This window comes from Lathamus discolor, chromosome 3 (assembly GCF_037157495.1).
Source record: "Lathamus discolor isolate bLatDis1 chromosome 3, bLatDis1.hap1, whole genome shotgun sequence".
In the NCBI taxonomy this organism is placed as follows: Eukaryota; Metazoa; Chordata; class Aves; order Psittaciformes; family Psittacidae; genus Lathamus; species Lathamus discolor.
Genome location: NC_088886.1, coordinates 147,274,001 through 147,289,711, shown reverse-complemented (window position 1 = coordinate 147,289,711; position 15,711 = coordinate 147,274,001). Strand labels below are relative to the sequence as shown.

At 43.7% G+C, this 15,711-nt stretch overlaps 1 protein-coding gene across 3 annotated transcripts in view; it reads left to right on the top strand.

Moving 5' to 3' along the window:
* The first annotated feature begins 441 nt into the window (after window positions 1-441).
* Window positions 442-15,711, top strand: part of ATE1 (arginyltransferase 1) — an 87,511-nt gene continuing 72,241 nt past the window's right edge. The window contains exons 1-7 of one of the 3 annotated variants that reach the window (XM_065672405.1): window positions 442-675; window positions 2,278-2,341; window positions 3,472-3,534; window positions 4,285-4,388; window positions 5,227-5,499; window positions 11,122-11,354; window positions 14,118-14,246. In XM_065672405.1, coding sequence (XP_065528477.1) covers window positions 573-675; window positions 2,278-2,341; window positions 3,472-3,534; window positions 4,285-4,388; window positions 5,227-5,499; window positions 11,122-11,354; window positions 14,118-14,246 — 969 coding nt within the window. In that variant the 5' untranslated portion in view covers window positions 442-572. Of the gene's footprint in view, window positions 676-2,277; window positions 2,342-3,471; window positions 3,535-4,284; window positions 4,389-5,226; window positions 5,500-11,121; window positions 11,355-12,972; window positions 13,102-14,117; window positions 14,247-15,711 lie in introns of all 3 variants that reach the window. The other 2 variants (XM_065672404.1, XM_065672406.1) reach the window with 2 other exon arrangements.

The window sequence follows — 15,711 nt, the reverse complement described above, 5'->3', positions numbered from 1 at the left end:
AGCTGGGGTAGGAGGTCCTGTTGATGCTGTTAGAGCATGTTTCTGGGGGTGATAACGTGGGCAGGCCCCGAGGGTGTGTGAAAGCACGGTTCCATCATCTCTGCTCGACTACACCAGAACGCAGAGCTCTTCTAGAGCAGCTCCAGCCAACGGGGCCAGGCCTCCTCCGAGGGCCGCCTCCTCCTCGCTTCGCCCCGGCGGGGCGCTGCGGGCAGGGCCGCCGGGGCGAGCCGGGCAAGCCGTACGCCATGCCTGTCGCCGTGGTGGAGTACAAGGGCTGGAAGGAGGGCTACCGCTGCGGTTACTGCGCGTCGGAGCAGGGGAAGGTGTCTGCCGGTAAGCAGGAGGAGGTGGGACGGGACTGGGACGCCGGTCTCCAGCGGCTGGGCAGCGCCGCCGCCCTCACTAAAGATGGCGGGTCCACCATTTCCTGTGGGCGCTCCCGGTGCGCTGCCCGTAGCAAAGATGGCGGCGGCGGCTGCTTCCGGGCGGCCCAGGTTGCGGTGTATGGCGGCGGGGAGGGCGCTGCTCTGAGCCGGGCGGCGGGGCACGGCCAGAGGGTCCCGGCGGAGATGGCGGCGGCGGGCGTCTCTCCGAGCATCGTCGAGTACTTCGGCGGAGAGGATGGCTACCGCTGCGGCTACTGCAAGAACGAGACCGGCAACCTCTCGCACGGTGCGGCCCGCGGGCAGGGCGGGCTCTGAGGGCCGGGACGCTACCGCAGGTGGCTGGAGGCCACCGAGCGGCTCCAGCCTGGGGCCGGGGGAAGGCTGTGAGCTGCGGCGTGCAGCAGCCTCCGTCCTGCCGGGAGCGAGCGCTGCCCCTCTCCCGACGGCCCCCGCCGCCCCCTGCTCCGGCATGGGGGCTCCGAGCGGCCCGGGGTACCCGGGGCAGCCCGCAGAGCCAGGCCGGGCCGGTGGGGGGGGCCGAGGAGGCCATGGGCTCGCCGGGAAGCCTCGCCTCATGGTCGGGGTCGGTAAGAGTGCTTCTCCAGGCTGGGGTGAGCCACGAGGAATAACGGGAAAGCTGTGTAGAGCGTGAACTGTTTAATTACCGCTATCATAACACGTGCACCCCAAGTAAGGATGTAGCTAGGGTCCTTCCCTAAGCGGTCTCTCGGTGCAGTTCGGCCCCTGAGGCGCAGCTCTCCTGTCTGACCCTTCGCTGACGGGGAAGGCTCCATCTCCATGGGGTTAACCCAGGGCTCCCAGTGTTGGCCGGGCCGGGCTCGATAGCTCTAGATCTGTGGCTGGACAGGTTTAGCTTAGGACGGCTCGGTGGGAAGCGGATGATGTGCTTTCCTGGGTGAAGAGGTGAGAGACAGTCCCTGAGCTCTGCTCCACCCGGCAGCTGCCTGGGCAGCTGCTGTCCAAGGGGTCCCTGCGAATGGTGTGTGTCCGCTTCAGCGCTGCTCGGAGGAATTCTGGCTCGGTGTTCCCAGCAGGTTAGCGCAAGATTTAGGAGCAATTCAGTGTTATTTTGTTGGTGTATCTCTGGCAAAGATAGCAGGCAGAGAGGTGAACTTTTACCTTGTGCAGTCAGAGCAGTGTAGAATCAGAATAGCCTGGGCTAGAAGGGCTCCAAACCTCATCTGGTCCAGCTTCTCCTGCAATGAGCAGGGCCATTTTCAACTAGGTCAGGTTGCCCAGCTGGCCTGGAATGTCTCCAGATATGGCACATCCACCGCCTCTCTGTGCCAGTATTTTACCACAATTTGATTTGCAGGTTGGTTTGCATCTCAAGGTCTGTATTAGTTTTGGTGTTTTCACACTTTGTGTGTTGAAATCAGTAATTTATGGCATACATGCATATGCCCATCCTTGCCTTCCAGTATCTGAAGGGGGGCTATAGGGATGCTGGGGAGGGACTCTTCATCAGCGACTGTAGTGACAGGACAAGGGGTAACGGGTTAAAACTGAAACAGGGGAAGTTTAGATTGGATCTAAGGAGGAAATTCTTTCCTGTTAGGGTGGTGAGGCACTGGAATGGGTTGCCCAGGGAGGTTGTGAGTGCTCCATCCCTGGCGGTGTTCAAGGCCAGGTTGGATGAAGCCTTGGGTGGGAGGTTTAGTGTGAGGTGTCCCTGCCCATGGCAGGGGTGTTGGAACTGGATGATCTTGAGGTCCTTTCCAACCCTAACTATTCTATGATTCTGTGATTCTATGATTTGTAACTCGCCGTGAGCTACTCAGATTTGCAGTCATATTTTTGTGTACCTTCCTGTGTTTTAAAGCATAACCGTGGTCAGTCAAGTGTGCTACTGTATTATTTATTGCAGGTATGTGGGCGCATTCGATGACAGTTCAAGATTACCAGGATCTCATAGACAGAGGATGGCGAAGGTAAATTTAAAACAAAAGACGAAGCCCTGCTGACAGGTTAGATAGAGTTTAGAATCCAGTTTTAAAACTTAGGTCTGTGTCCTGCGTTCAGGAGCAGCAGTCATTTGTTTTTCTCCTTCTTAGTAGCTGGTGCAGTGCTGTGTTGTTGACTTTTAGCCTGGGAACAGAGCTGATAACACCGATGTTTTTAGTTGTTGCTAAGTAATGTTTAGTCTGACCAAGGACTTTGTGAGCCTCGTGCTCTGCCAGGGAGGAGGGGAAGCCGGAAGGAAGCAGAGACAGGACACCTGACCCAAGCTAGCCAAAGAGGTATTCCATACCACAGCACGTTATGCCCAGGATGTAACTGAGAGTTACCCAGAAGGGCTGGTGTACTGCTGGGTTGGGCTGGGTACTGGTTGGCTGGTGGTATTTGTATTCTCTCCCCTTATTTCCCTCATCATTATTATCATTGGTGGTAGCAGCAGTGATTTGTGTTATACCTTAGTTACTGGGCTGTGCTTATCTCAACCCGTGGGAGTTGCATTCTTCTGATTCTTCTCCCCATCCCTCCGGGAGCAGGTGCAGGGAAGAAGCGGGGGGAGTGAGAGAGACTGCTTTGGCTGACTGGGCTTAAACCGCAACAGTCTGTGAAAACAATTGACTAGTTTCTCTTAGCAATTGCAATAGAACTGTCTCTGCAGTGCTCTTTGCAGTTTTGTAACACGGTTGAACAGGAAAATACTCGCTTCTAGAATCCCAGACTGGTTTGTGTTGCAAGGACCCTTAGAGCTCACACAGTTCCAACCCCCAGCCATGGTCAGGGACCCCTTCCACTAGAGCAGCTTGCTCCGAGCCCCTGTGTCCAACCTGGCCTTGAGCACTGCCAGGGATGGGGCAGCCACAGCTTCTCTGGGCACCCTGTGCTGCCAGCACCTCAGTGCCCTCACAGGGAAGAGCTTCTTCCTAGCACCTAGTATTTTAGAAAGATAGTATTTTAATTTAGCAGCAGAAAGCTGAAGAACTTGCTTCTTGGTTTCTGTTACTCATCATGTAATATTTTGATATTATTTTAACAAAAAAGGTTGGTCTTACATTTATTTTGTAGTATAAGCAGCAACAAATGGATGCATATTTGTTATTATTTTTAGAAGTGGAAAATATGTCTACAAACCCATCATGAATCAGACTTGTTGCCCTCAATACACAATAAGGTAAGAAGCTCAAAATCTGCTACTGTGATTTGACTGCTTCAAATACGTTCAACCGTTTGTGTTTACTGCTTTAAATACATGACAGCACTTGAAGGGTTTATCTACTTGTTATGATACTCTGAAGGCTAAATAAGTGCTGTTGGGTTTGTGCACAGGCACATCAGTGGCTCTCTGATGGTTCCCTATAAGCAACCTGCTAAGTGTACACCCTTGCCTTTTGCTTCTGGGTTGCAATTGAATGAGTCCTGTGATTGCTGTCTTGCTTGCTGGTTTCAGGTGAATTATAAAGTCTGTATCCTACAAACACTGCCTTAGTAGCCCAAATAAGAGAGGCTGTCAGTTATACAGGGTATGAATGATTCTAGATATGCTTTCCTTGTGTGAGTAGTTGGTATCAATGCTGTATCTATAAGATGAATAAGTGAAAGAATCTATTGTATTAGCCTCCTAGGAAAGCTTTTATGCACTGCTTGAGGTCACCTTGGCATATTTTAGTGATTACTGTGATATGCACACAAAACATGGCATGAAGAATGACATTATGCAGTACAGGTATTATATGTGTATAGGATATTATGCAGTATAATGTTGTTAACTCAAAAGTGGTGAAAAAATGTTTGACCACTTCATATAATGACACTTAAGAAATAGAAAATACATATATAGTGTAATTTTTTAAAGTGGTTCCTTAACCTATATTATTTCTGAAATAATCTTTCCCAAAAGAAATCGTAATCTTTTCTTTTTAAGGTGCCAGGCTTTGCATTTTCAGACCTCCAAATCTCACAAGAAAGTTCTGAAGAAAATGCTGAAATTCCTTTCCAAAGGGGATGTTTCGAAAGTAGTGAATGAAGGTAAAGAAATTCTTCATGTTTGAAAGTGGATACTGATGGTTGAAAAGAGGATCAGGTACCTGCTTGAATGATCAAATGGCTAATATGCCTTGATCCGAGGGCTGGAGCAGCTCTGCTCCAGAGAGCTGGGCTGGTTCAGCCTGTAGAAGAGAAGGCTCCTGAAGGGGAGACCTGAGAGCAGCTCCAGTGCCTAAAGGGGCTGCAGGAAACCTGGAGAGGGGCTTTGGACAAGGGCCTGTAGGGACAGGCGAAGGGGAATGGCTTGAACCTGCCCGAGGGGAGACTGAGATGAGCTCTTAGGCAGAAGCTCTTCCCTGTGAGGGTGCTGAGGCGCTGGCACAGGGTGCCCAGAGAAGCTGTGGCTGCCCCATCCCTGGCAGTGCTCAAGGCCAGGTTGGACACAGGGGCTTGGAGCAAGCTGCTCCAGTGGAAGGGGTCCCTGCTTGTGACAGAGAAAAGGAAGAGCAAGCAGGGTAAGGAGGGTTTTTCTTTCAAGTGATTCAACAGTCACACCCCATTTGTCCAACACCAAAGCCACCTGTTTTCAGTTGTGATGGAACCTGTGTTTGGTTCTGAATCATTATAGTTTGCCTCTTGTGTGTATGTGAGGCTTTTTTTGTTCTTTTTTCTTTAAGTTGTTATTTCCTTGAAGTTATGGCATGAAATTAGTTGAATGACCCATTTTGGTGGAGAAAACTATTCTGTAGTAATTCAGGGTTGTAAAGGAAGTTTTCTGTGTTTTGACTATACAGTTGTAAAGTTTAGTATTAATGGTGCAAAGTGTGAGCTGTGGTCATGTGGATTGAAATTCACTCATGCAGTTGTTAATTACTTACAGAAGAGCCTATGGATTCTCATATAGAGGATGTGGGTGCCTGTGATTTTGCCTACAAAGGTGAATCACATGTTAGTCAGTCTGAACTGACTCCCCTGAGTGTGGATCACGCTGAGAGGGTGGAGAATGAAGATCAGGACACAGGAGAAAAGAAAGAAGAGGGGACTGTGCAGAAGGTGGAATCGGATTCTCTTCAGCTGCGTGCAGATAAAGAGACACCAGTCCCTGGAGAACCATCACATTCGGCTAAGGTTGTTCATGCACCACCTAAGCCAGGTAGTAATTGGAATGCACTGTCACGACTCACATATTGTTGAAGTCCTTTGTTTAATCTTGCCTAGCACATCAGTAATAATTTCTTTCTATTTCCAATACTCTTCCCAGTTTATGGAATTTTATGGTATAAATTGAGAGGTGCTGCATGGTGCGTGTTTTCTTAGTTTTTCCTGAACTTTGCATTAATTTTCATTATATTTATTTATTTATTGAGAATACGTACCTACAGCTGATAGTTTTCTATGAGGTGATTGAAGCTCATCAGACACTGGGACCAGTTTCCAATTTGGGATACTTTTGTGTGCAGAATAAGATGTACATCCAGCTTTTTCTTTCCACTGTAGGATGTGGTGACTCAGGCTTTATGCACCTTGAGGAATGGTTCATAGAATCATAGAACATCTCAAATTGAAAGAGACCCATAAGGATCATCAAGTCCAGCTCCCTGAGTTGGATTCGTGACTGTCCAAGACTAAGAGCTGGATACAGCTTTGGCTGCAGGAGTGCTAGTTACTCAGCTAGGCTAAGGCATAACCTTGCCTCTTGTACAGCAGTGGGAAACCAGTTTAAGAAGCAAGAAAAACATCTTAGTGTTGTTTTTATATTCCTTAATTTCTGTAGATCATCTTCTTCTAGTACAGTTTGTATTGTTTACACCCTGTGAATACACCCTTGTGAATAACTTGTTTAAGACTATATTTTTTATGCCCTTATAGCCTACTTGCCACAGATCTAACTGGCATTGAAAACACATTGAGTATATTGTTGTGTTGTTATTTTGTAGGGTTAAAGAAAATTGGATAGCTTTCTGCTGATTAAAAAGCCCAAAGAAGTAGAGATAGTTCTGGTCCTCTATAAAAAATTACATTTTCTAGGTTAGCTTTTTAATCTGTTTAGGAGCTTTCCTTGTTTCGTATTTTGGCTAACTTTAGAAAATCAGTGTCACTGGAGGATGTGAGCAGTCATAAGGAGAAAGACTTGAGGGTGTTGGCTGATGAGAAGCTCCCCATGACCCGGTTTCAGTGTGCACTTGAGCCCAGAACCCCCATGTGCTGGGCTGCACCTCCAGAGCGTGAGCAGCAGCTTGAGGAAGGAGATTCCCCCCCTCTGCTGTGCTCTGGGGAGAACCCCGTGCAGTCCTAATCCAGCTCTGGGGCAACAGCACAAGAGGGACGTGGAGCTTTTGGAGCCTGTCCGGAGGAGGCCACAGAGATGCTGCGGGGGCTGGAGCAGCTCTGCTCTGGAGCCAGGCTGAGAGAGCTGGGCTGGGGCAGCCTGGCGAAGAGAAGGCTCCTGAAGGGGAGACCTGAGAGCAGCTCCAGTGCCTAAAGGGGCTGCAGGGAACCTGGAGAGGGGCTTTGGACGAGGGCCTGTAGGGACAGGCGAAGGGGAATGGCTTGAACCTGCCAGAGGGGAGACTGAGATGAGCTCTTAGGCAGAAGCTCTTCCCTGTGAGGGTGCTGAGGCGCTGGCACAGGGTGCCAGAGAAGCTGTGGCTGCCCCATCCCTGGCAGGGTTCAAGGCCAGACGGTGCACAGGGGCTTGGAGCAAGCTGCTCTAGTGGAAGGTGTCCTGCTTGTGGCAGAGAGCTGGAACTGGATGAGCTTTAAACTCCCTTCCAACACAAACCATTCTTTATCATGCAAATTTGCAGAACCCTCTTGTTTTTTAAATAACTAATGAAAAACTCTGATTTATGTAAACTTCATTTGGGAAACAAACGAAGTGGCCATTGACAGCAGATGGCAGCCTTGGGTAAAGAATCTGTGTGAACATGCCTTTCGTTTGAAAAAGCTGAGAGATAACGGGCTTCAGTTCTGTGGCAGATAACTTTACGTAAAACTTAAAACACTGGAAACAAAGATAAAGAAAGCTTGAAGCATTGCGCTGTCTGGGTTTGCTTCAATAGAGGAGAAATACACATAGAATCTTAGAATGGTTGGGGTCTGAAAGGAGCTTAAGATCATCCAGTTCCAACCCCCCGTCCCACGGGCAGAGACGCCTCACACTAGACCATGTCACCCAAGGCTCTGTGCTTCTTCCTTTCTGTGGGTTTAAAATGAAATATAAAAGTGAATAACAAATGTATCAGAAAGCTTATTTAATTAATCTTCAGTATTTTTTTTTTAGGGTAGGTGGTGTCATAGGTCAAATGTAGTTTAAAATTTTCCAGGTAGAAAGATGTTTAGTTTTCATCTTGGAAAATGTAGACTTGTTCCATAATCAGATTGTTTAATTGCATTTTTATTCCATTATAAGCAGAACAGGTCATTGTCCTATAGGAATAATGGGCTGTTTCTGCACAGTTTCATATGGAAAAGAAGGTTTGCTTATGTCTGCATGCACATTCATTGTTTTAAGAAGTTTTTCTTGCTAACTTTCAGCTTATAAGAGACATGAAACAGATCCTGATACAGATGAAATACTAATTCTTCAACTGTATCATGAGTATTTTAAATAAACTCTTCCTCTGACTTGTCTGCCTGTGGACAGGTCACATAAGATCTGTAATTTCCTCATAGGATTTGTCCTTTTCTGGTGGATAATTTTAACTCTATGGATGAAACAAATACTCAAAACCTTAGCTGAGAGGTAAGAACTCTAGATCATATAATGGGGTTGTCTAAAGAGTGCCAAAGTGGTATTGACTCATTTTCGAAGTCCATGAGATGCTCTCAGCATTTCAGCTCTCATGGAGAAACCAGACTGGGACTTGTCTGGGTGAGCCATTATGAGCTTGCTAGTAGCTTGCCCCAGGAATACACTTACAAGCTCTGTAAATTCTATATGGTATGCACATTAGAAAGAATAGTTAATAGCCTTACTGATGCTTAAAGATTTATCCCAATACAAAGTATTTTGCCATTTTCTATGATGTCTCTATTGCTAAGGAAAGATTCAGGCAGTGGCTCTGAGGTCTGCAGTTCTTTGCAGGTGAAGTAACTCTAATCACATCAACGAGCTTTCACAGTACCAGTGCACTCACCGTTCCCAGTCTGCAGAAGGATAGCAGTGTTCTTATTGTCCGTGGGAAGGTTTGAAGTGGATTGAGGACAAGAAAGATGTCAGTTTTAGCTCGTAAGTTTGTAGAATCATAGAATCATAGAATAGTTAGGGTTGGAAAGGACCTCAAGATCATCTAGTTCCAACCCCCCTGCCATGGACAGGGACACCTCACACTAAAGTTACTGGTAAGAAGGAGGAGAAGGAAAGGAAGATCTAGCTATGCTTTCATAGGAGTGCTGGGAAAAAAACAGTTTCCATGTAATTTCCAGGTGTTCAAGAGTCAAGTGGGATAAGCCGTAGTTAAGTCTGGGTTTGTATTCTTCTTCTTATAAATACTAGGAGTTGGAAGTGTGTTTCCTCCTAATGCTTCACATGAAAGCACCTCACTGTTCAGGGTACTTTCACATATGACAAGGTAAGTCTTTCAAAAGCTGCCAGTGTCTTTTGCCAGTACATGGCTTTCAGGAGAAAGCTAATGGCTAAAGACTTCTCCAGCACTTTGTCATCATGTTTGTTACAGTTTTGGTCTTGTACTAGATGTATGGCACTATTTCCCTGTATGAGCGTAAGTTTTTTACACTCACATGAGACTTCTAATATATGGCTTTTTTTTTGGCCTCCAACTCATCTCCTACTGCCCTAAAAAGTAATAAGAAATGCAGAATTAGAGTTACTTTTTATTACACTAGCTGCCTGCTGATGCAGTTTTGAGTGCAGCTTTCCCTTTATACGGAACTTGCAACAGCAGCTGCTAAGCTGAGACAGATATTCCTGGAAAATTGAGTAGTCCTTCCACCACTGTTTGCAGCAGTGCAGCAGATTCATACAGCTCTTACGCAGTTTCTGGAGTGAGGTGGGGTGTCAGTTACAACATGGAGTAGCAAATCCCTTTGTGCAGCGATGTCCAAGTTTTAGGTAGAAATGAGAATGTTAGGAAAGATGTTTCTTGCTTTTTGTAAGTTTTTCAAATTTGAATTGATGGATCTTTGTCAGGGACTGTAGTGACAGGACAAGGGGTAATGGGTTAAAACTTAAACAGGGGAAGTTTAGATTGGATATAAGGAGGAAATTCTTTCCTGTTAGGGTGGTGAGACACTGGAATGGGTTGCCCAGGGAGGTTGTGAGTGCTCCATCCCTGGCAGTGTTCAAGGCCAGGTTGGATGAAGCCTTGTGTTGGATGGTTTAGTGTGAGGTGTCCCTGCCCATGGCAGGGGGGTTGGAACTGGATGATCTTGAGGTCCTTTCCAACCCTAACCATTCTATGATTCTATGATTTACAATCAGTATTGATTTGAAATTATGCTGTTTGGGGAAATTGGTACTTCACAGAATCCCAGACTGGTTTGTGTTGGAAGGGAGGTTGAAGCTCATCCAGTTCTAACCCCCTGCCACGGGGGGGTTAGAACCCCTTCTGCTAGAGCAGTTTGCTCCAAGCCCTGTATAACCTGGCCTTGAAAGTACTTGTAAGTAGATTATTTGTTTGGTAATTTCCTTTCAGTGCTTATAATGGGTAGCATAGGACTAGCCATCATTCATTTATTATTTATTGAAGAAGATTCTATGTGAATTTTTCTAGTCCTGGCATTCTCCTATCTTGGCTTTTTATCTTATATTTGTACTATAAGTATAAAATTAATTCAGCCTCTTTGCTGAGGAATATAAACCACTTGACTTTCTATTTGTGTATGTGTTTGGATTCATTATGCTTTAAAAGCTAAGTTCTTGTCGTGCTATGTACTGTTTTCCATGGTGATCCATTTAGGTGTCTAGCTTTGACTTCTGTTCTAAGGAAATAACATTTCACAAATAGAGCGTTATGGATTGTTAAAGACGGAGGTAGGTTGATAAAAGTGGATTGATTAGTAAAAGTAGACAATCTGAATATATTTTTAAGCAAAGATGGAAGCTTATATAGCTTTTACGTGACATTAGTAGCACTGGCAGGGGGTTGGAACTAGATAATTGTAAGGTTCTTTCCAACCCAAACCATTTAATGATTCTGTGATAATGGCACTGGTGTTGGCAGCATTTCTGTATGCTGAATAAGGATTCCAGGTGACAAAATAGAAATGCTTTTGTGTGTGTGTGTGTGTGTGTGTGTGTGTGTCTTTTACAGGAGAGTTGTGGAGCCACCTGGGTTCTGGAGGTGGCAGAACTATTCTCTGTGAATTCGGCTGTGAGGTTTTGTGATTGTGTATTTTCTCTTCAGTATTTCAGGCTTGTCCTATAGGTGTTTGGATGCAGTACACCATTGTACTGTTCATTAAATAGGAGCTTTTCTTTGTTTCTGAGAGGGGAATGTGGCAAATTGATTTAAGGACAGACTTAGCAGGAAGTCTTTCATTTTAGTTGTTAAATATATCCTTGGCTCTGGGGTGGAATCGTGGTCGAGGTGTTTCCATGGTAAATTGCTGCATTAAAACAGCTTTAGGAAAGAATCATTGCAACCGAGCTTGGCACTGAGCGTGGTTGCAGTTGTAAATGTGAAATACCATGTTGTGTTCAGACCACAGTCTGCAGTTATTGGTGATTTTAACCATTTCTTGTCAGTGACTGTATAAGAACTACTTGTTTGTTGCAAAACATGATGTTTAATTCTTTGCCTGTGCCCTCTAGGGAAAGGGGCTGACCTGAGCAAGCCCCCGTGCCGAAAGGCAAAGGACATACGTAAAGAAAGAAAACTGCAGAAACTCCTTCAGAACCAGACGTGTACAGTGGAAGGATCTCAACTTCAAGCAGCAGATCAAGTTTTCCTCTTGCAAAACTCTAAATCTAAAACAAACCAGCCTAAAAGCATTGAAGACTTTGTTTTTGTCTCTTTACCTGATGATGCACAACACAAATTAGAGGTAATATCTTATTCACTGGTGTTGGAGGTGGAGTAAGGAAAAGTCTAGTTAAGGAGGTTTTAAAATGCTTAGGTGTTTAGAATCTGTGACTGTATGGAATGAGAATAATTTAAGTCTGGAAGTATATATGGTACTGCATTTTATATATATAAATATGTATATTATATGTATATTGCAGCTGAGCTCTGTGTAACCACAAGAGGGTACTCTTGCACTTGCAGTCAGTTGTGACAGAGCCCTGTACAGTTACCAAAATAACTTGCAGATTGCTTTCATACAGTGTGACTTGAAAATGAAAGACTTTGAGTTAACCGAGTGTTGAATGATGAGAGATTCAATATTTAGTTCTGCAGTGTATAAATGCTTAAGCTATCTATGCTAATGAGTCTTGACAAGAAAGCAGTAACTGTTCATAAAATTAAACAGATAGGAAGACAGCTGCTCTTTGTAACTGCCATTGGTATGTGTTGATGTCTTTGGAAGCTGTAAAAGTGATGGTAGAAAAACTTTGCTAACTCTACTGGTTGCCAGTAAATCTATTAGGAATATAGAGACAGTAAGCTGGAAGACTTGGACTTCTTAACTTTTGTTAATCATAAAACCATTTCTTTTTTTGCCCTGAAAGCTGTAAAACCATCTGAATATAAGTATTTTCCTGTAGTTACTGGTTCTCAGTGATGGTATTGGAAAATAACTGACAAGAAGCCATGGAATTGATCCACCTTGCTAACTCCTTCAGCTTTGCTGATGAGTTGTATAGTAACAGACATATGATGGCTTTATCCGAACATCTGCATTTAGAAGATGCAGGTAGCATTTAAAAGGAGCATGGCTCCAGCAGTGTGATTCTCTTTGCTGCTTACTTTGCTGTCAGGTGTGATTTGTTTGTTACCTAGATCAGAACCAAAGCTTTTTGTGAAAATAGAACTATACTGAAAATTATGTGGGTTTTTTTTAAATGACCATGTCCTTAAATATGCTTGAAAAGAAAGGCACTGTTCAGGTAAGGGCATTCTTTTGGTTAGGGAGCAATCATTTTTACTGAAGAACAATTTTTAATGTATAGATGCCATAAATGTCTTTTATGTGTGTAAAGGTGATGGTGGGGAAGATGATCACTTCCTATTACAGTTAACTTATAATTAAATATGGAAACATTGTTTCATCTTCCTCTTTCAATTTGAAAAATGCCAAGGAATCCCCTTGGGATTATTGCTCCAAAACCAGAGTCTTTAGACTAAGAGCACGGGAGTCTTCCAACTACACGGGTCCTTCGGGTATTTTTCAGTGTAGTGTGAAACTACAAGAAAATCTCTCTACAATGTCAATCTGCATAGTACTTCTTGGTATTATTTCCTGCAAACTATTTGTGTAGTTCTTCTATAGGCATTTTAGTTCTCTTCAATTTGTGCTTCGTAAACTTTGTATGTTACTCAGTGTAAATATTAAAGCCTTCAGTGGCCTAAACAGAGCTGAAAATTCAAAGGCTATTTGTTAATATGCATTAAATTGTGAAGGTTCTTGTGCAGGTCAAAACTTCTCTCTGTTGTGATGTTTCTGTATGTACATAGTTATTGTATGACATTGTAATAATGAATGTGTTTAACTTCTTCTGAAGGTGAGGGTGGTGAGATCATCTCCACCAAGTTCACAGTTCAAAGCCACATTTCAGGAGTCTTACCAGGTCTATAAACGTTACCAGATGGTTGTTCACAAGGACCCACCTGATAAACCAACTATAAATCAGGTCAGAAGGCCAAATGCATTTTAAGCAGAGCTCAGCTTCCCCTCTATTTCGTGTGCCTTGTTTCTAGTAGAAACAAATGTGGATTTTATATCCATTGTATATTCAGGAGTGTGTAAAATACTGTATCAAAGAAAATCAACATCCTGAAAGTGCAAATTCTTTTGATGCCTTTTTTGTGAGTGCCACAGATACTTGATTTTAGTTGCAGACAGGGAAGTTAAGGAAGTTGCATGGATGCTGCTGGGTAAGAGGTAGAGAGGATGAGGCTTTTGGAGGTAGGTGTTGTGGGCCTTAAAAATACAACTCTCATAAGAACTAAAACCAGCTGGACATTTAGCTTAATAACTGGTCTCACTGGCTTTGGTTTGTAATCATTCCATAAGGATAATCAGGGCTAACAAATGAGCACTTATATAAATTGTTGGTGTAAAGTCACAGAAGCTGTATAAATTAACTTTCAATTTAAGCCCTCCAACATGTAATCTGTGCACTCTATCTAAATCACACATTGTTTTCTTCTTGCAGTGCCGAGGCAGAGCATAATAGTTACGTGTCAGGCACACTACTTCTCTACTATAAGAACACTGTAAGAAAAAAAACTAGACATGAGTTTGGAGACATGCTATATGTAGGAAGAATAGGTACTCGTTAAAACAGGGCAATGAGTTATATGCCATTAAAAATAACACATCTTAAAAGTCCTTGAGACTGTGCAGTGAAAATATAATGTGTGGTTGGGTTGTTAGATATTTAGTCAAAACAAAAAGTAGGTTATATAAATTGCTTCTTTGGAGTGTTGTACAATTTTTATCCTTGAAGGTATCAACAGTCAGTTTAAGCTTAGTTTTAGTTGTCAGACTTTCCCCTGTAGAAGGTTATGATGTTTAAAGAAGAAAACTGATTTTGGAGGCTTTGAAGTGGCTAGGAGGAGATCTTTCACTAGCCTTACCTTCAGAAGCATGTTATCTGATGATATGCACTCAAACCAGTCTGCTTGTATTTTCCTTGCTCTGAAGGTGAGGTTAGTACCTGTCTCCTTTGAGGACCCCCAGTTCAAATCATCCTTCAACCAGTCAGCCACTTTATTTGCCAAGTATCAGATGGCTATACACAAGGATACACCTTCTGAGTGTGGTGAGAACGAGGTACAGTTCACTGCATGCACCTTTATGAAAACATGGTTTTGAATGCACAGTTAAATGATGGGAAATAGTGTTTCTTAAAGAGTGATTCTAAATGTTAAGATATTGGAGTTTCTGTCTGGAGGGGAAAGCGTTGGTGGTTTTTAGCAAGGTTCTGTTGCAAGACTCTAGCCCAGGGGAAGCTGAGCTGAAAAGGGAAGGGTTATGTACTATCATAACTCAAAACCTGATGTTAATGAGTTAAATGGAGCTTGTATATGGTTGTAAAGAGGTCTGGGACTGAGACTTTCACTGGAAAAGGGGTAATAATATGGAAGTGCTTTTTTGATAGCAAGAGCATCTTCTGCTTTAAAGCTGTTGGGTACCTTTTCCATATTTCTCCGTATTTTTTTCGTGGTCTTGCTTAATTAAACAGGTGAAGGTTTTAAAAATCTTGAGCTTCGTTCACATGTCATTGTTAAGCAAAGCCCACTTCCCAATTAGAACTCACCTGGGCAGTAGAAACACTGCAAAAACGTTCCCACCAGCTGCTTGTCTGAGATTCAGTGAGAGCACATTGCGTATGAGTAACGCCTGTTTTTTAAGTGGTGCTTACAGGATGCTAATCCTAATTCAATAATACTAATAGAAGTACTTGTAGGGTTCTAAAGAAGCAGCAATTCTCTATTTTCCTGGCAGGTTGCACAACACTTTCATCAGTAGAATTACTAAAGCTGCTACCTCAGATCTGTCGCTTCTATTTACCACAGAAGTCCAACTTCAGTATTGCTTAACTATCTACTCAGACTTTAGTGTTCTTGTGAGCAATACCTGCAGAAGTGATGCCCAGCAAACTGTGGCTGGTTTCCAGGTAGAATAAGAAAACCCCATAATCAGTTTTGGCTTTAGTTCAGAACAGTGTAAGGAGAGCTTTTTTGTGAGCTCTCTGTAATGCCACTGTGGAAAGCCATAACATTTGTTTCCCTTTGTTTTGTGAAATACTAGGACTTGTAACTAGAAGAAGTAGTATGTGTTCTTTTTATAATTGCTGATAGAAGTTGGATTAATTATAATAATGTAAAAATTGAAAACATGCCAACAAAGATTGAGCTATTTACTAGATTTGTACCAGGCTGATTTAGGGACTTGATTTGTCTGCTATGATGGATGTTTTTCAGCTCTAATGCTTAGATACAGCATATATGCCCCTATGCTTTTGCTCTGAGTATCTGGTTGCTGCAGAGTGGCTGATAAGAACTTTATATACTTATTCTTGGTTTAGAATTATGGATTTTTTTTTTTAATACAGTCATTACATTGTGGTGAATCAAGGGCAGAATCATGATGGCTGCTTGCAGTTCAGTTCTGAACACCAGTTAGCTCCCAGTTTAGCTAAGCTCTGTTTGGGTCAGAGTGTGTGGTTTGGTGTAGACTTGGGTTTAATCACCCATGGAATAGGGGAGGAAAACTTATAAAGATGTATTAAGGA